Source organism: Pezoporus flaviventris, unplaced genomic scaffold, assembly GCF_033815535.1.
Source record: "Pezoporus flaviventris isolate CSIRO_AGI_PZ_B2104156 unplaced genomic scaffold, CSIRO_AGI_Pfla_v1 ptg000025l, whole genome shotgun sequence".
In the NCBI taxonomy this organism is placed as follows: Eukaryota; Metazoa; Chordata; class Aves; order Psittaciformes; family Psittacidae; genus Pezoporus; species Pezoporus flaviventris.
The window spans coordinates 9,603,630-9,623,914 of NW_026892573.1; the positions used below are offsets into that span (position 1 = coordinate 9,603,630).

The following is a 20,285-nucleotide window of genomic DNA, read 5'->3' on the forward strand; positions in this document are numbered from 1 at the left end:
AGGTACCTTGAGACTGATTATCTCTGGCCTTATAGCTATACTTAGCTATGGACCTAGGACTTACCTATACTGACAATGAAAAGTAAAGCTAAGTCCTTTACTCTGAGACACCTTCTCTGCTGGAGGCTCTTCAGCACAGTAGCTTGAAATGCTGTTCTGCTCAGCATCATCTGAGTACAGATCAGGCTATTCTATCCAAGGCCTCCCATTGCTTCTGACACAGGCACGAAATAATGGCCAGGTTTATTGCTGTGCTATTATAGCTGTACGGTCAGGCTCCTGGCTCTTTCATCCATTCTCCTTCACTCTCCCATTCTTTCATTTGTTCATCTTGACACAACTCACACTTCTGAACTACATTGCATTTGTTAGATGAAGAGACTGCCTGCCATGCCTCAGAGCATTAAGCAGGGCATTGGTCCTTAGGGTAAATGGAGCATGGTATGGAGAAATAAACGTTATTCTCTTCAGCCAAGACTGAACATGCATGTTGTATACCTGTTGAGCGCATCTCTGACACCGATTTAACAGTTCTTTCTTCTTAAGAAGTATATCACGTACCTTCTCCCCCTCTCTCACTGCCAAGGCATAAAAGTTGAAATCACGCCATGCAAAAGTTCAAATTTATTTCATTTTGTCCCACTTAGGTCACAGCTTTGGGCAGTGCTAGCAGGTGAATATTTAAACTCTTCTTAAAGGTGTCATTTTGACATTTATTTTCTCTACCTGGAAGCATTATGTAGAGAAAGGTTTACTTTTTCAAGCTGCACCTACAATACGCTAATAGCTTTATGAATACTTAGCAACTTAAAAAGACCAATCAAATAGAGTCAATCGTATCATAAGACTTGCTTTAGCACACCCCACCTTTGTATAAATGTGATCATATTCAAAGCAATCTAGTTTAAATATCTTGTGTATGCTTATCTCTGGTTTTGAAATTCCCAGCAGAACCTATAGACAGTGTGTGTACACAGGCAAAGCAGTAGATGGCCTGGACACAGGTCTCTGAACATCAGAGACATTGACAGGCACTTGGCAGTTCTCTATGGTTTCCAATGGTCTACTCTTTAGGAAATCAGACTCTGGGTGGTCTTCTGTAATGAAGCCAAGAAAAGTGTTGATCTACAGAGCATAACTAGATTACAAAACCAAGTAAATCTCCCTGCCTGCTCCAGCACATTGAAGAGAGGGGCTAATGAGCTCAAGCCAACACCACAGCTCTTCAAGTCCTCTCGTCACATTAAGGTTTTTGTTTTATTGGACACTTTTTTTTAAATAAAAAGCTTTAAGGGTTGTGAAGAAAAAAAATTCAACAAGTACTATACTTCCTGTTGTGGTGTCAAACTGGTATCTTCAGAGCAGCCAAGAACCTAAGTCTTGACTCTCCGTAATGTCTTCTTACAAAGCTGGCCTGATAATACCCTGAAGACAGTCAAGAGACATTCTGTCTGCCTTGAAGAATGCTAATGCTTTGGACATGTTGAGATGTACAGACATCTTGTGTGTCTTGTGCCTAAGGCAGGATTAGCTGAACCCAAAGACTGGCCCTCAGGGATGCCACTGGAACAAAGTACGGACATGCCACCTGTTTCAACTCTGTCTTCCTGGATGGAAACTCTGTTGTTACCTTCTGTTCTCCAGAGGGAAGAATGGTTTCTGCTGCTTTTTCCAGAGGGTGGGAAGGAAGTGTATTGCTGCTTGTGTGTTACTGAGAATACTTACTGCTCAAAGCAGGGTGATATCACCCAAGATTATAACACAAGAGCCTCAGTGGTAAAGGAGTCCCAAACACTCAAGATCACAATGACCAAGGTCATGCAGCCCAAGTGAAAATTATTTTTGAGATAGGCTGAAACTCTGAGGATTAACAGCAGCCATCTCCCTGCGTTTGGAGATCTCTGGGAGGAAGCTTCCTCCCTACTGCAGCTGCTGTTTTCCTGATCTCCTCCTGTACTTAAGGCACAGTAGTGCCTGTAAGGGGAACAATCACTTCATGGTCTACCATGGGAATCCCCAGGACCATTCACTAGTAATGAATTTGGCTCATACCAATAAAAGATACTGAGGCCATTAAATATATTCAAGGCATAATGTGACACTATTAAACACATTAGACAAAAGATCAGCGAAGTTTTCAGCAATGAGTTATGACCTTGGTGGGGTTAGGAAAATTTCTGTGTTTTCATATTTCTGGACTCTGTTCCCACAGCAGCCACCATGCAGGTGGTCCCTTGCCACCACACTGCTTTGTAGATGTTCAGGGTTGGTGCCTATGTGAGGGAGACATGTTCGTCACAGCTATGTCCTGGATTATTGTTTTCCAGCAGCTTGCAGCCAGATCTGGTTTCGAGCCCTGTCACTGCAGTGGTGGAGCTGGGCCCACTTAGCTCTTTGTGAAGGGAGCAGGTCCTGGCCCAAGTTACCTGCAAACCCTCAAAATCTCAGTCAAAAATAATTAAAATATGCTCAAATACTGCCTGGAGGAGGGGAAGTAAGAGAAGTGTGGGGAAAATCCAGTTTAGACCGCAGCCACCGTGGAGAGCAGTGCCATGGGTGCTCCCTGGGCCAGGCGGGCAGAGGGATGCCTGCCCGTAGCTGAGCCCTGCCTGTCCCATGGCTGAGCCAGCAGCCTCAGCTTTGGCTCTCAAATGTCATTCCTCTCTTGTGGAAAATGGTAACTGGCCAAGCAAGTCATCCCAGAGGCCTGTCTGCTTAACCAGTATATAACAAATTAAGGGGAGCCATTTAACGAGGTTGGCTTCTCTAATTGCTTGAATTATACCCTGCATTCCTTGTCTGAGGTGGACATACAAGCGAGCAGAAACCTAGACAAGTGTTTTCCGCTGGGTGGGCAGCAAGGAGGGTGGTGGCGGTACTTCCTTCCCTGGCTAACACTGTGCCATGTTGCTGTGTTTCCCTTGCAGGGACCTGCCACATCGGCTGGGCCTACTACTGCACGGGTGGTGGCGCGGCGGCAGCCATGCTGGTGTGCACCTGGCTGGCCTGCTTCTCGGGTAAGAAGCAGAAGCAGTACCCCTACTGAGCAGCCCCAGCCGCAGGCGCTACCAGGCGCCACAGGGGCTTGCTGACTCCTCTGGATAACCACAGTGGACAAGACGTTTTCAAGTGCTTTCTCTCTGGAGTGGGTATGGGCAGGGTGGTGGGTGGCCCCAGGGAGGGCAGGGAGGTTACTGGCACTGCAGAGCCACCCATCCGGGCTGGACAGGGATGGGCTTTCTCACCCGTGCTTGTGGTTTGCTCTGCAAAGAAAACTCCGCTTTGGTAAATGGTGAAATCCTGCGTGCACCAATTAATTGAGAGGTGGGATGGCGGTGCCCAGAGGCTGGGGTAGCAGCCCCTTGGTGCGGCGCTCCCAAAAGCACACATGCACGCACAGACATTGACCATGGCACAAAATGAGCAGAGAGGATCTTTTGGTGTGATTCTCCTTTCTTTTCCTTTTTTTTTTTTTACACTTCTCTCTGGTGGTTTAAAATTCAGTGTTGCAACACTTTTTAATCTGTACATAAAACTTAATAAAAGGACCAGTAAGCCACTTTATCAGTATTTTGTATATTCTCTACGCATTTTTTCTCCCCAAACATTTAGCCATTGCTTATTCAGCCCTATATAACTTTTACTAAGCCTCTGTGTTTTCAGCATTATTACAAAAATGCAACATAATCACTTGGCATATGTAGCGTTTCCCTATAGTACTTTTAGGGAGTGAAGTAAATGGACGTTTTTCCGTCCATTGGAAATTCCACTCACGGTACTGTAGAGCTCTGTTGGTTATATACAGCTAACAGGAAACTTCTTCCAGACATAGATTTCTGTTGCAGTTATGTTTAGCTCATTGATGTTGTATTGTGCTGTACCATGTTTATTATTTCCATATTCATTTTTGTAAAGTATATATATATTATATGTGCTATTTTATGTTTGTATTTGAAAAATCCCTGTAAATAAATATTTCCTTGATCAATACTTGCAACACGTGGTCATGTCAATGGATTAAGAAGTTCCTTCCCAGATCCCCATTGGAAAAATCCTTGGAAATAGCCATGACTTTTACAACCATGCTGCATCCTTTTTCCCTGTAAACCACATACATTTAGGGTTCAGTTACACTGCCTGAGGACAGACATCTATTGCCACTGGAGGCATTCTGACATGTGCCACATTTTTGCCTGGTGCTGTTAGGTGTCCTGCAGGACTTCAATGAGATTTTCCCCATTCTGTCCTGACTGCTGTGGACTAGGAATTTCACACATCACTGCATGCCATGGTTTAAGCGACTAAAACAAGCCCTTACTTTCTTAATAGCATGGACATTTATTACATACCTACCAGGCAGTTTTCCCTGCACAAGATAATGCAAAACTACACAAAACTGCAAAACAATCTTCTATTTTCTTTAACAAAAACAGTGGGAGGTTAGAGCATGGGAACTTGTACAGGGTTTTCAATCATGACATTAGTTAACATTATTCCCTTTCAGACCTGTTTTTCTGCTCTTGTTTTCCCAATATATTTCTGTTGTGTATTTCTAAGTTGCAGCCTATGTTCTCGTTGCAGTTCTGCTGGTTATTAACATTTGTAGCTGTTGCAACTCTGAAATCGTTCAGTTGCTTTGTAACTTATGCTGGGCGGCTTTTTGGAGGTATGTGGGAAATAGCAATGTCAGCTTGCAGTGATTAATCCTGATACCGCTGAACTGAATTTTATGAAGATTCATTATAGGCTAAGCACTATTTATTTGCTTTATGCTGCTGTGCAGTGAAAATAAAATTGTACCTTACCCCTCCCATAATAGCCCTATCACATCCAACTGCACTTCTGAGAAGCACACCAATCATCCCCTGGGGACTTTCCCTCCTGCATGCTTTTCCAGTGGCACCAGCAGCAGTGGAACATGAAGCTCTTCTGCCCTCAGCTTTCAGGTCTCATCCCTTCTTGTGAGCCCTGAGGAACATACCCAAACCTGCTGCAGGAGGTCAGTGGCATTCCATATACCCTCACAGTAAATATTAATATGCCTGTTAGTTTTGTGGATTGCTGCTTTATTAAAACTGAAGGAGATGAAAACACAGCTTTGGCTGTGGTTCCCCATGGTTTCAGTAAGAACTTTGGCAGATATCTCAATAGGAAAATGCTGCCTTTGTACAGTATGCTGATGTGGGAATATGCCTTTGCCTCCACTGAAACTGCAGTTTTGCTATACAAAATTTCAGTGACTTGGCTATAGAAATATGAGTGTTACTATTCTAAATTTGACCCTCCTCAGATTACATCCTGGGCTATGCACCATGGACAACATTTTCACTTTTTTAACTCTTCCTGTACTCAGGTTTGGGCTTGATTTATCATGATAAACTGGAGCTATGCAATTACTTCATGAAGTAAATTAGGTTTTTGTTACAATGCGGTACAATTACAGCATGACTGACTCTCTGATTTTGTAAACAATCTTTTTTTAATTTGGGCTTTAATAAAATGTCAATTTTTAATAAACGAGCCAATGATATATGCTGCACCTGCTTTGTAGCTGTTTATCATATAGCCTTCAGCTGCTCTCATATGAATAAACCAATCGCAGCTTAATTAGATTTGTCCGTATTTTGTGCATTTTGGTTCTGATACCCATTTTGCACTAGAATATAAATACCATTTATTATCATGGTTATCAAGCTTCACAGTTGCAAACTCTAATAACTTCGAAACGGGTAAAATATTGCTTTCAATTGCACACAATGAAGTGTCAATGAAATATTTACAATATTTACTATATTTAATTTTCCATTTATTTATTCTTGAAGATGAGGAGCTTGGCCTTGCATTTATCAAAACAAAAGACATGAACTTGCACAGGCTCCTAGGTCACTGAATTCTGTCGTTCCCATTGCTGGCAATCTTACCACATAATCTTGTTCATATATTTGTCAAGCTGTATTTTGAAACTATTTAAGCAGTTTTCCTCTGACAAGTACAATGGGAAATTTATTCCAATATCTCATTCTTTGGGTGGTTAGACACTTCTAAGTTACAGACCACCTTGTGTTCTGGAGCTCACAGATGTCAGAGGTCACAGTTCACTTCCAACAAATACTCTGGAAGCAGTAAGTTTTACCTGTCACACTTAGCTAACACAGGAGTTGCATAGAAATAAATTGTATGGTGACAGATTACTGTTCATTATCAGAAGATATCTTAGGACCACAGGCTAATTCAGATGTGGAACTTGGCATTTGTCATAAAGTTCCTGCTGTCCATTATTCCAGCCTGTCTCAAACCCTCTGAATGGCATTCCTGCCCCTCAGTACATTGACTGGTGCCCCCCAGCTTGGTGTCATCTGCAAACTTGATGAGAGCACACTTCTCCAGCCCTTCTGGGTCATTGATAAAGCCATTGAACAAGACAGGTTCCAGGATAGATCTGCGATACCCTGCTCACTACAGGCACCCCGGCAGGGGCTGGCCAGGAGCCATGATCCTCTGAGCCTCTGCCAGGCTTTTACCCATCTCTTTGCCTACCCATCCAGGCCATAAAGTCCTAACCTGAGCACAAAAAACCCATAGGAGCCTGTGCAAAAAGCCTTGCTACAATCACAAGGACAACCACTGCTCTTCCCACAGTCACAAATCCAGTCATTTTACCATGGAAAACCAACGGGTGGGTCAGGCATAGTTTGTTCTTGATAAATGTGTGCTAACTGCTAGCAGTCACTGAAATGAGATCTAGCTATATGCAACTACCAGTGGAAATAAGGTGTTGGGATACTTAGTGATGCCTTTGTGTGGCTAATGTTTGCTTAGCATGGCTAAATACAGAAAAAAACCAAAAAAGCAGTCAACAACAAATCTAGAAATACAAAGAGTAGGAAAAAAAGCCTGAGCTCTGGAAGTCGGAAATCTACTTCAGACATAAATTTGACTGAGGCAAGTCAAGGTCAAAGAATTTGATGCAGTACCTTATTTACATAAATTTGGTCTTGGGAATGACTTCAGGAGAACACATGTTGAAATTCTCCCACCCAAACCCCAGAGAGCTGGAGACTTTCTTTGCCTGTGCAGCACCGTGTACAGTGCCAAGACTCTTGGCCTGAGCGTTAACACAGTATTTATTGAGAGGGAAAATGCAAATACTACCATTCAAGCATTAAGTCAGGGAGAAGCTTTTCTGCATAAATATGAGGCTTGTGAAGGCCCTGTCTGGAGTTTGAGAGGGCATTATGCTCTTTCTGTAAAATAAAAACCAAAAAACAAACAAAAGTCATTACTTTCCAAGACCTACATGTTAACAAATGAGTCAGATTTTCATTGCCTGCTGTAGAGTTTGCTCCCTCCCCAAAATGCAAATATGTGTATATGAAAAAAAACCCTTTAAAAATGTTTTGAAATGAGATTTAGATAGCTCCTGAGGTGATTTAACCTCTTTATTTCTTTTTTACTTGATAGAAAATTCAGAAATCAGTTGCAACTGCAATTTATCTGTCATTCTAGAGTTTCAAATAGTCTACGAAAAATGTCAAACTGAACGGCATGACAATCTGTACATGAACATAAGCATTAATTCTACTCTACATACTTAACCTTTCAGAGAGACAATGGTGAAATTAGATATGTCTTTTTTTAGAAGTGACATTTTAGTGTAATCCCTTAAGCAGACAGGATTTTAAATATATGCTTTCGAGTATTAAGTGTTTTAATTATTATTATTATTTAAATAATGAGGGATCAGAGAAAATGAGGACATTTTGGAAAGAGTTTTAAGTTCAGTTCTCTTAGTGGTAAGAAGGATGGTTATTAGATGACATATAAATAGGTGACCATGTTTCATGTTCCTCACCAAGAAACAGAATGTTCATTGAAATTTATATAGATATTTTAGCCAAGTAAAGACAGACTCTGGCTCTTTTCATGGACAATTTTACGACCTTTTAGTCTGCTAGCAGTATTTGCTAAGAACATCAGTATGTTAGGGGTATTCTATGTTATGCCATGTATATTAAATTAAGCCATCACAAGGAAAACTATAATCAGAATGGAACATGTGACACAGCTTCATTATCTACATCACCAGGGCCCAGCTTATTGTTGCCTGCTTTCCTGAGTACCTAAGAGTGAATGAACTATGCAATCTATATGTTACACTGCTTTAAGCATCCTCCATCACACACATAGGGATATCTTGTGGTCCTCAACAGGCACTATGGACCATACTGAGCATCACTAGAAGTATGATCATATCTGAACATGCCTCATGCATGACTGTCACCCCAGTGGTTATGAAACAGTTTGGCTTGTCAGAGTGGGAATGGTAGAGCAATGATAGAGCACAGAAAAGCTGCCTCTTACCTGAAGCCAAAAGCAAATACAGCTCTACATCAGCAGACAGAAAGCTTTTGCCTCACACCATCCATGGAGATGAGAGGAAAGTTTGCTGTCACCATGGAAAGCAGCTGTTAGTCCCTGTCTGCAGCAAGACTTAGAAGCCCAAGGAGTGAGTCTGTGAATCTGTAACCACTCAGGTAACTTTCCAGATATTTTTCTTGCAGGACACGCATGGAAGCCACTGCCTGAGTTCCCAAGAGAACATATTAAAGATAAAGAGTGACCCCATCTTTCTAGTCCATCTCAGATGCAGTTCCACCTGGGTCAGAAGGAAATGCTCATGTACAGCTCCTGCTGTACAGGTCCTGTGAGACCCCTGCACCAAGCAAGTTTCAGCTCCACCATCAGAGGTAAAGACAATGGCAACAACCAAGGTGCTCCATGTGCTTTTGAAAACTGCATGCAGCCCTCCTGAATACGTAAATGTCTTCATCCTTTCTTGATTCTCAGGAGCTAAAGGTAATTTTGACTTTCTTCACACCAGCCAGCAAAATCAATATTGAAGTACACTTAATAAAGAAAGGTTGTTGGGCTGCGCAGAGAGTCACTTTGCAAAGAACTTTTGCTCCAGCCTGTCACGAAAGAACTGAATGCTTCATCAAGTAATGGACAGCAGCTTCCTACAGAGGACTCCTGCACGGGTGGTTTTGTGCAAACTCCTCTGCCCCTCAGCCCAATGGTTTTATTCTGTTCCCTAAACCTCTGCCAGATGCGACCACTTTTCAAAACCTTGGGCTTTTGAAAGCATGGTATTTGCTAAAGAGAAAGCAAATATTTCATGTGAGTACTTTGTTTTCTGTTAAGGATTCCAAGCATTTCAATGGGCTTGGACCAAACGCAATGACCCTGATCCAAAAACTATAGGAGCCAATGGCAAGTAATCCACTGGCTTAACTTAGGCACAGAAACAATGGGCAAAATGCCATAACTATTTTATATCTGGCTTTGTATTATGTTCTGGTAAACTGTCTATCTTATTTTTTCCTGTGAACAAAATAAACACACACACACGCACAAAACACATTTTGCAAGCACAAAAATTCCTCTATCTTTCTTGGGTTTGTACTCATCTAAATGTTCCTTGTCATCTGAGAATTAACTGAAACAAGATACTACAAATACAAAATCTATACGGCACTTAATACTGTCAATTAGTGTTTATTTAGGGGTTATGTCTTCAAAGATCAGAAACTTAAAAAAAAAAAGTTTTGCATTTATTTTACAGGCAAACAAGCTGCTGGATCTGGATAGTAAAACACCTGTTTTTTGAAGCAAGCCAGCTCTGTGTCCTTATCTTGCCTGTTCCAGAGGAAGGAAACTGAAAGTGGATTAACTAACATAATGAATGTTTCAAAGGATATAAAGTAAAATCTGTTATATGATGTAAAGCTGCATTTCTTAGCTGATATTGCTAGGCCAGGTGGGTCCGAAGAGACTCTTTCTACTGCCAAATGGAATGGAAAAAGAACAGAAAGTAGAAATGTAGCCTTATACTGGGGGTTTACAATGGACTCCACTACAGGGTGGTAGCAGATGCTCCACACCTATGATTCAGTGTGGTTTGGTAACTCTTCATGGGTTATTCTCCTGCATCTTATTTCTCTAAAAATATCAGTAAACTTCTGTTTGTACAGCACATAGGGGACATATTTCCCAGTGTATCAGCAGAGCCCCTGGGTCCTCTCCTAAAATGAAATAACTCCACTTTATATAGGAAGAAAAAGGGTTAGTAAAGGGTTTTCTTTTATTGAATTGTAGTATCATTTGGTAGGGAAATAGATAAGGGAAATCTCAGTTAAAACACGAGCTACAATTAGGACAATACATTTGAAATGATGAAATACTTCTTGCCTGGAGCTCAGAAGCCATATTAAGAATTGAAGTGTGAGATATTTGTTTTTAGTAGCTGTCAACATGTAATTTGTTTTCTTTACTTCTGGGATTAATACCTAATTATGGTGCACACAGGAATTAAAAAGATTGAGTGCATTACTACACATATCTCTCTGGCTAAAATCAGAGCTCCTTTCCACAGAATCTGTTTCACCGCGCTCTTCCATGTTGACTTCAGCAACTCTGTGCACCTTACAGCCACCACAGGAAGTCCCTGACCTTGTCTCTTTTCAAAAGCCTGTTGTGTGAGAGATATCTGCTGCTGTTCTCCATATCACACTTTCCAACTCTTTGCTACAACTTGCTGCTGCAGAGTACAGCTGTCACTTCTGGAAGTTTTCAAGCTGTTTCTTATTAACTGATTAGAGTACTCATTTCAGGAGAATCTGTTACGAAAAGATACCACAGTACACCACAGCAAATTGTTTCATTTCCAAGTTTGTTGTTACATCTTACTCACTTGCAGATCATTCAACAATGTTAATGTGGTAGTTAGCCATCACTAATTTTCTTTTCCAGGTCCTGGAGGTAACTGTACCAGAAGTTATACCACAGGCGACAGACCTGTCTGTGGTAAGAGGGAAGAAGTCGACTTTTTACAAGTAGCATGTAGAAAATAAAGACAGCCATGCCCAGATATACAGTGACATTTCAAAGAGGACCTAAATGTTTAGAACTGCAATGAAATATTAAGAAACCTGCATTTGTTGTCAATGTGTGTAGAAGTGGAATTCATCTCTGAAGAGTGACTCTGGATTCATCATGAACTGGTGAGCTGTTTCAAGGCCTCTCAGTCTTTAGGTTGTTCCACCTGCACATACTGCCAACATCAAGGAATGTGAATTATAGGGCAGGTTTTGGGGCCAGTCTGTCTCTCAAGTGGAATCTGAAAGAGATTTTAGCTAGTTGTGTCAGATCACTGAAGCACACCTGATTTTGTGTGACCTGCAGTCTGCAATGTAGCTATGCTTAACTTGCAGGTATCAAAAAAGCAGTCAGAGAAACCTAACAGATGACTACATAGAAACTGCTGAAAAATTATAGGGATCTGCAAATAAAATAAGTTGAAAACTTGTTTTTAAGCAATATTGATAACACATTTGAATGAAAATAATTAGTATTGAAATTCCCCACACTGCATCAGAAGGCTCATGTACGTAAGTAAAAGATTGCTGCTTCTTGTTTTTTCAGCAACTTCTGTTCCAGGCAATGGAGCTGGTTTTGTCTCCAGCTTATCCAATGTTAGCAAAATTGAGGTCTAATTAAGTCTCATTAAGCCTCACAATTCTCCCTTTTTCCCTCCCCCCTCTACTTTTATAAGATATTGATCTTCTTGGTGTAAGCCATCACATTCACTGGTGCAAATGCTCTCACTCCATACAGAGACATTTCAGGACTGTATTTTTGAAATAGGCAATTTCTTTTCACAAAAGACTCAGCAGTCTAGTTTTTATGCAGTTCCCTTTGGGAGCCACAGTAAAACTTCTGTGAATGCTGCACTCAGTGCAGGGTACTTCACTGGCCTTCATAATTAGGAAACATTGCTGCCTGAGCCTTGTTCAGACAGATGATTTCAACAGCCAAGTGAATGTACTTAGCAGCAAAGCATGCTGTTCCTTTTTCATTGCCTCTAAGACAGGAGAACTATTCAGAGCTGCCTGAGCACAATTATTAAATGTTCTGAGCTGCTTGGAGCCATTTCAGTCAATCTGAACATTTATTTCCTGTCATAGCAATGCAGAGTGAAGGCACTGACAGTTCTTAAATGCATTGCTCAGGGTATACAACAATTCATAACCTAGCTTCAGGGCCAGGTGGTTTTAAGATGTCCAGTGGTTTAGGTAGTACAGGTATTGCTTCCTTGTGATCACCTTGTGATGATGCTTTAACTAGCTGTAACACTGTGGCTGGGGACAGATGTCCGGAACAGTGGTTAAATAGAGATTTTTTTTTTTTCTCCTTTACATCATGGGCTTGAAGAGAGGCCAAGTACCTGGCACCTGATGACTGCAGACTGTTGAACCATGGCACATATGAGATGAGCATTTAAAAAGACGTGATTGAGAACTTTTCTGTACAACTTGGACAGCATTTCTGACAATGCCAACAGCTAAGCCATTAAGGCAATGGACTTGGACCCTGAATGCCGTTCTAACTTCCCTGAGTATCACCCGATCTTCAGGATAATGCAAAAAGAGATCTTCCTCCAAATACGGAAATATTGTTTTCCATATCAATACTATTTTTTTTTCCAGTCTGCTTACCTCTAGCTTTGCATCTGTTTACCCCTCACCAACCTCATTACTAATTCAATCATCTGAATCCCCACCAGCATCTACAGCCACCTATGTTTTCTTCATGAGTTAAAAAAGGAAAAAGAAACCCGTTTATATTGCTCATTATGTTCCATGAAGTTAATCTTATTTGCATAAAAAAGGTTTCCCCAGAAAATCAAATGAGGCTGACAGATGTCCTAAAGATTCTTTTTGTGCCTAAGAGGAATACATTGTAGAAACTGTTTACTGTATCCTGAGTAATGGGGTCTATGATAAGCAATTTGTTTTGTATGAAAACAATGTCACCTCAAGCAGCTGAAGGATATCATATGACTTTCCCACACTGTCAGTGTTCCATTTTATCTCTTGGCTTCTTAGCACCTGCTGTATTGAAAATTAATACGAGGGAAAGAGAAAATTGCTGAAAACATGTTAAACATGCTACTGCATTTCAAGGATGTCGTGGTTAACTTTGCCAATATTAAAACCAGAATCTAGTAGAAACCTGCACTTTGTGTGCAGTATATTAGAGCTGGCTTCAGGATGATGGGTCCCATAGAATTATTATCCCTTAGGTCTGCAGATGTTTCTTTTCTGGGACCTGACAGAACTTGAGGTTTAAGGAGGCTTTGGATTACATGTACAGCACAGGCTTTGTCTTGTGAGTCATGCCTAATGGAAAAAAGTTAAGGAATTCTCAAATGTCATCTGAAATCAGGACTAACCATCCAAAAATCTCTGTAACACTGGGAGACTCCATAGCTTTGTTTGTTTTGTTGATCAATTGCCTGTGGAGAAGGGGCATCTTAAAATAGCTGAACATGATGAAGGGACACACTGGGGAGCTTTAGCAATGGAGGAGGAACCTGAGGGAGGCAAGAAGAAAATTGAACTGCCTTCCACAGTGTTACTGCTGGTGACAAAGTGCCCACTTATTCAGCACAATGGCAACATTTTTGTTCTCAGTGTGAAAGGGCTGAACTTAAATGGAAGCAACCAGATTTCTCATAAGAATATATATTATACACTCAGTTATACTAAATTACAGGCACTAAATGAACAATACTAAGACATCCCTGAATAGTGAATCATGGCCTCGGGTACGTGCACTCTGGGAAGTGAGATAATGTAGCCTGGAGAAATCACCATTCAGATACTTATTTCTTGTTTGGCATTGCAAGAGGACCAGAGCACGCAAATTCAAAGTGAGCCAGGCTGATACAACCCACAGCAGTATCAGGATCTACACACCACTAGCCAGGCATAGCCAGGGCAGTGTACACAGATGTGAGACCATGGACGGCTGAAGCTACAGACACAGGCTGATTTGGGGCTGGTTTTGTTCCCAGGGTAGCCAGGCATACCCAGCAGGTGCTGTCTCCCATGTGGTGAGCACAATGCCAGCCTCTCTTGCCATGAGGAAAGCTTCACAACAGCATGTGTCACCAGAGCCACCCAGCTCCTGCCCTATTCTCTTCCAGGGTGTGGGACTGTAGTGGGTTTGGTGCAGATGGGTGCCGGGGAGTGGCATCCATCTTACTGTTCTCCTTCTGTCTCACTTAGCCCAGGCACTTCATACTGAAAGCAGGTCTGCTGGAGCTCTGGAGATGCCCTATGCCATTAAACATATAAAAGAGGATGTGTAGCAAGGCACCCCACTTTGCAGTCATTGCTGAGCAGCTGTTAGCATTGCTACACTGTGGGACTGTGCAAAAGCCACCCATCAAGAGATGCAAAGGAGCCTGCTGAATATACGTCTGTGTATGCATCTTCTAGAAAACTGGAAGTTATAGAAGCTTGAGCATCTTTCCTGGTGCTTATGTCAGCATATATGGCATCTTTCCATTGGAAGTTCTCAGTGGACTTTGCAAAGGTGGTTAATGGGTCTCCTCATTTGGGAGCTATGAAGTCTTGCTGAGAGCTGTCTGTGCAAGTCAAAGACAGAACCAGGCATGTGACCCAGGTCTCTGTCTCAAACTATTCACTTCCCATGAAGCACCACTGCCTTCTGGTAGGGACTTCTTCTACTGCATCATTCAGGATTTATGAAAGTGATGTAACCAACAGTTTCCAAAGTTTTCCTTCTATAACAATGTTCCTCTGAGCAGGGAAATTTCCTTCCAGGTGATGTCTGACTTGACATGGGTTCTCTGCCAGGATGTGGTTGCTATGACAGCTGCTCCTAGTTCTGCAAATCCTCATCCTGCCAATCCTCCACAAACACAACTCTTGCATATCCTGTATTCTCTGGTAAATCAAAATATGTTTCTGGTTTTAGTCCTTTAATCTTCTCATTTCTGTGTCTCCTTTTGTTTGGAATCAGTGATGTTAAAGCAGCCTTGTGCTGCCACTATTTTAACAACAGGTTTTCAATAAAAATAACCCCACCTCAGTCTATGATAGATTTGGAGTGCTGTATTGCTTGGGCTACTGAGAAGGGAGACTGGGGAATCTACTTTTGTAGCTAGCGTTTCAAATAAAAACTCTTTCACATAAAACCCAGGAAGTTAACATTACTTGGCAAATAAATGCAGCTTAAGTGCTCTTAAGTGAAAGTAGTCACAATAAACCTTCCTCCTAAAAAATCTGCTGGGTAATTTTCCAATGATGTGAGTTGGGGTGCTGGATGGGCTGGGAAAGTGCATGTGTGTGCAGGAGTGGCCACTTAAAGGTTTTGAGAAAACTTATTTTAGCAAATGTTATAGCCCACAGGGATATATATTCTTTCACTGTCCCCTGATGCCATTTTGAAGCACACACATAACGCTTACATAGGCGTTATCTCTGTTAAAATTCTTGTCAGATCTAGTTCTAGCATCTCCACTCTGTTAAACGAATTAAACTCAGATTCCCCTTGCCCCCTGACTTATCTGCATTGATCTGCATGTTAATAACTTCTCTAAGTCAGTTTGTTCTGCCTTCTTCTTGATTTGCTCCCCACAGTCTCCACAGTAATTCTGAGTTCCTTGCCCTCAACTCTTAGAAAAGGGAGGAAACCAATGCAAGGTGGATTCAGGGGAGTAGAGAGTCCATCCCAGTGACTCTGGTGACTTTGCTTTCACTACTGTTGGGCAAAGCCATGCTGGACAAAGCTGACTATCTCCTTGGATGCCCACCAGGGTGCAATGGACACTGCTCCACTCATCCTCCCTTTCCAGATCCCTTGTTTTGGATACCTGACCCAGGTACCTTCCTTGCTCATTGATGTTTTGCTCATTTGTGAACTTTCATGGCCATCCCAGTTCTGCAACTCTCCTGTTTTCATTCTCAGGACAGGTTAGCTTTCAGGATAGATATCACCCTATCTTTACTGAGAAAGTCAGCTGAGATAATGGCCAACAGTAGGAGCAGCCATTCACCCACTTCTATCCCTTTCAGAAGTTGTAAGACAAATCTGGCTCCTTTAAACCGACAGCTTGCCCTGCCAGGAACCAGAGTCAGCTGCTCAAGGATCTTTCTCCCTAACTGCTGGCAACATGGGTGGATGGCCTAAGTCTTTGAAAGAAAAACAAAAATCTCTTCCATGACTCTCTCTTTTGGAGTCTGACTTTCTCATTGTATCTCAGTGAGCAAAGCTCCTTTTAGGAAGAATCTTTCCATTGCCAAGGAGGAGAGGGATGGCTGCCCCCCATATCTCCCAGCAAGTTCTATGAGCAACACACAGCTTCTGGTCCATCAAATCTGGTCCCTTGCATCTCTGCACACTGCTACATCAGCTTGGGGCATGACTTCAGAGTGTGCATGTGTGGGGGAAAGTGACTGCTGCTGTCATAGAGTTTTAACTGAGTTTTCTCAACTTCCTGGTTGACTGCCAAAGACCATGAGGCTTAATTTCCCACCTTTGAGTTCTGTCCCTCTCAGGATCTTCCCATCTGGTGCATTTCATCTTGCCCAGGTAAAGCTATGCTTGCCAGCCTTCCCCTTCCAAAATACTGCAGTGTTTGTTTTATTTTTCCAGATTGTGCTGGCTCTGAATCCATGTACTGTGACTACTGACTCACGGTCCTGCTGGTCACCTCTATTTGACTCCAAAGTTTCAGGATCTTCTGCTCGTTGCAGTTCTGCACAGACACTTTTGCCTCATAATACTTAGCAATCTGTTAATGTGGCCACTGTAGAGATCTGCTTTTATATTTAGTAACATCACTCATCAGTGCAGGATTTTTTCAGTAAAGGAAGTCTAAAAAAAAGCTCCTCAGCTGTTCCTGTGTGTTTTCTCTGCACAAACTTCAGAGAAAAATATTCTACTGAGGTTTCATAAGCAAGCAAACTGAATTATGTGATATTTTTTTTTTCATTTTGATTTTGCATACATTTCCCAAACTCCCAGGTTAAAAAATATCTGACACATACTCTGGTAAGTTATTTGCTGTGTGCTTTTAACTGAGCTCTGGATTTTGCATACTAGACCTGAGAACTTGAACAGAGGACAGAGTGGAATTAGCTCTATCCTGAGGCCCCTTTGCAAGATGCAAAAGAAAGCCAAGTCTCACTGTAGCTTTACAGTGAAGTAAACCAGCATTGTCTTCATATCTTTCTGGCAGTTCTCTACACCTGTAAAAGGCCAAGATAATTGATAGAACTTTAGCGGATCAGCTGTATCAGACTAGCCTAAAATAGAGATGCTTTGACAAGCCTCATGTGGTTACAACCCAGTGATATCCCAGTTTAAGGCAAGCACAGCTCCAGCTCTCACTTCCAAGCCTCTTCACTGTCTTGGTGAGCAGTAGGCGCCAAACCTGTCAAGCCCAGCAGCTGTTATGGATGACAACTTGCTCCACATGCATAGCACCCACAGGAAACCTTGCAATCCCCTTATCTGTTTCCCACCAGAGGATCAAAGTCCTTTGAATAAAACAAAAGCCCCAGATTAAAACCCCTTCCCTTGGAAGGTTGCCATCCCCCATTCTGCTCTCCTATTCCTCTTTCACCTTCAGGCTAGCCTTTTTGTGTATGGTCTTTGTTTAGCCCCTGTCTCCCAGCCCTGCATGCAGCTGGTGAGGCTTAGCAGCCACCTGGGCCAAACCTGACCCCACCAATTCCCCTGCCTGCTCCATGGCCACTGCGTTAAGTCCACACCCCAGTGTTGACTTTGCTCCCTCTGTGTGGGGCAGGATGGTGGGCACATGCTCTTCTTGCCTTCTTGCCCTCCTGCCTCTCTCTCAATACCCCTTGGGTACTCATCTATTGACTGAACCTAAACACAGATTGAATGCAGCAGGCACCAGAGCTTTTGGTAATTGCACCCCAAGGCTATCAAATTCTCTGACAGCAAATCACCCTGCCAAATGCAGGCTGCAACATTTCTCCCTGCTGAAGCATGTCAGGCAGTGCAGTTGGTGTTTGTGCCCTTTGGAGCTGACAGCACTGTGTCAACGCAGGAGGGGGAAAGCTGTCTTATGAAGACGTCTGCTGCCTTTTCAGCTGCCAGCAAATACAAGGATTAGATTCTTTGCCCTTCCATCCATCCACTGGCAGCTCTTTCTCAGATCATGCTTTTGCTCAGAACTCACTGCAATTCAGGTGTCACTGGCAACTATTTCCCATGTCTGCTCCAGCCAGGTTTCAAACAGAGCAAAACTTCCATGGAGTTCTTGCTTCTGGTGGCTGGCTCCCAAGCGAAGACAAGTCTTTCTGATCATCCCTCAGCTGATATGTTTAATTAAATCTGTTTGAACATTGCTGATCATGTTTCTTTGCTTCTGGGGCTGGTAAGGATCAGAGCCAATGTACCATCTTCGTGAAGACGGAATGCTAAGCCTGTAAGTGTGATCCAGATTACCAACAACAGATTCATAGGTTGTTTCCTGAATATTTCCTGTGTCATTGGTTGAGGTGAGTGCTCCCAGGTCAGCAGAGTTTCATTGTCAGATTGGGTCTCACAGTATTTTTACCTGTCAGAAACTGTTTGAACATCCAGGAGGAAAAGCTACTGGAAGATGCCTGGTGAGGAAGTGAGATGCGGACCTGAAAAGAGCATGGGGATGTAGCTATGAAGGAAAACAGCTTTTGGTGTCTGATCTGGGAATAGTGTCCAGGGGACTGAAAAAAGAAACACCTTTAAAAATGGCTGAAGTGGGGACTGTCATTCCTCAAAGGAATTCCTAAAAGCCCCTAAAGGGCTTTTCCTTTCTTAGGACACAGGCAGTATTTTAGACAATAACAACATTGCCAAGACCTCACAATGAAACCAGAAGGATGTGACAGTGATGTTTGTCAAACATTTCCGATATACCAGCTGGACACTGGTCTGTGCTCTAAATATTTTCTCTGTCTTGGGAAACATATCTCTGTCCTCAGCTTCAGCATGAATTTGCAGAAGCTTTGTGAGGAGCACATTGTTAAGAAAACCCCTATGGATGATTCTTGCCATTTCTTAATTTTTTATTTCCTTTCTGTCCCTGGTCACCCAAGAAAGCAGCAACAGCTCCTTTTGTGATCATGCATGGGTTTGTACTCGGAGAGCACCACACACTTTCCATTGTGCTTTGAAATAAGGTAAGCCCAGATTTGTGTGGTCACGTGGCAACGACTGAAATCCTCCAAGCACTGAACCATAACAAACGCTGACTGCAGATGTACTCATCCTGTGCAGGCCATTTTTCCACTGTTGCCATGTGGAAGATAAGACCCTCAGCCTATGAGGACTACTGTGACTGTATTTGACCACAGATGAGATTAAACTAGGGTATACATGGAGCCCCACCTGAGGGCCAGATGAATTGTCCCTCCTTGGAGCAGCTGGTCTGCAGTAGGGGACTCTCCCATTGAGTCGGGAGGCTGCCCAAGATAACTCCTCGAGGTAGAGAGCCCTCGCCTTATTGGGTGAATGATTACACGTTCTTGGTTACCCTTTGAAAACTTAGGAATTTCTAGGCCAGCTGTTTATTAGCAATTCCACTTAACGTCTTGAATTTGTAATCAATCAATGTTGACAGAGCTTTAACTGCTTTATAAAATAAATCTCATTTGAGTATAGCATTTGTCTCAATTTATAAGTTTATGTGACACCATGGCAGGGCACATCCTGCCTCTGTGTGAAGCTCTGCAGCTGCAGGTAGGATTCACCTCCATCTCTAGCCTTGGCAAGTTAGCGAGGGTCTTTCAATTTGTCTCAGGGTTTTCTGCCCTTTTGATGCACACAGAGGGGAGTGAGATCTGGGTGAAGCGGGTAACTGTAGAAAGTGCCATGGAGGCCTCTATACTAGCTTGGAGATAAAACAGAGATTCTCATTCAGAAGCATCGTAGAGGGAGTAGAGCTTCTTTTGCTCCCCTTAGGAGCTAAATCAACACTGAAGACATTCGGATTCATAGCAGTAAGTAACCCAGAGATTCTGGACTTCAAAGAAATGGGTAGGCTGGCAAAGTCCCAGCAATTTTAATCCTTCCTCACTCTGTCTGCATGGTTAGGGATTAATCTCCATACAATAGCTTTTTCCACCTAGGAACTAGAAATGCTGTTCACCTGTCTCAGAGAAGTGTTCATGAGAACCTGGGGCTTTTATATGGCCTAGGTGTGAGGGGTTTTATATGACCTAAGACTGAGCAATACATGAAATAAAACTGGCCTTAGTATATGCACCAGATTGTTTTTTCTCTTCATGTTTTTCTTGCAATGAAGCCTGAAGGGCTGTAACACTGCCAGGGCCCTGGCCTATCCCTGAGCAAAGGAATTTGGTTGATCTATAGCCTCCCACTGGAGAATGCAACATGCTCAA

At 42.5% G+C, this 20,285-nt stretch overlaps 1 protein-coding gene and 2 long non-coding RNA genes across 5 annotated transcripts in view; all 3 read left to right on the plus strand.

Moving 5' to 3' along the window:
* LHFPL6 (LHFPL tetraspan subfamily member 6) overlaps positions 1 to 3,990 on the plus strand; it is a 140,076-nt gene extending 136,086 nt beyond the window's left edge. For both annotated transcript variants that reach the window (XM_061457446.1, XM_061457447.1), the window contains one exon: positions 2,928 to 3,990. In XM_061457446.1, coding sequence (XP_061313430.1) covers positions 2,928 to 3,046 — 119 coding nt within the window. In that variant the 3' untranslated portion in view covers positions 3,047 to 3,990. The remainder of the gene's footprint in view (positions 1 to 2,927) is intronic.
* A 394-nt stretch (positions 3,991 to 4,384) lies between these two features.
* LOC133271438 (uncharacterized) lies at positions 4,385 to 18,144 on the plus strand. 2 transcript variants are annotated; one of them, XR_009744147.1, is made up of 4 exons: positions 4,385 to 5,026; positions 8,562 to 8,856; positions 9,623 to 12,513; positions 15,555 to 18,144. It is a non-coding gene; the product is annotated as an uncharacterized LOC133271438 (long non-coding RNA). The 2 variants fall into 2 exon arrangements; XR_009744146.1 differs by lacking the exon at positions 15,555 to 18,144 and having other exon boundaries at positions 9,623 to 15,319.
* Positions 18,145 to 18,523: 379 nt separating this feature from the next.
* Positions 18,524 to 19,544, plus strand: LOC133271439 (uncharacterized). The gene is made up of 2 exons (XR_009744148.1): positions 18,524 to 19,064; positions 19,162 to 19,544. It is a non-coding gene; the product is annotated as an uncharacterized LOC133271439 (long non-coding RNA).
* Positions 19,545 to 20,285: the final 741 nt, after the last annotated feature.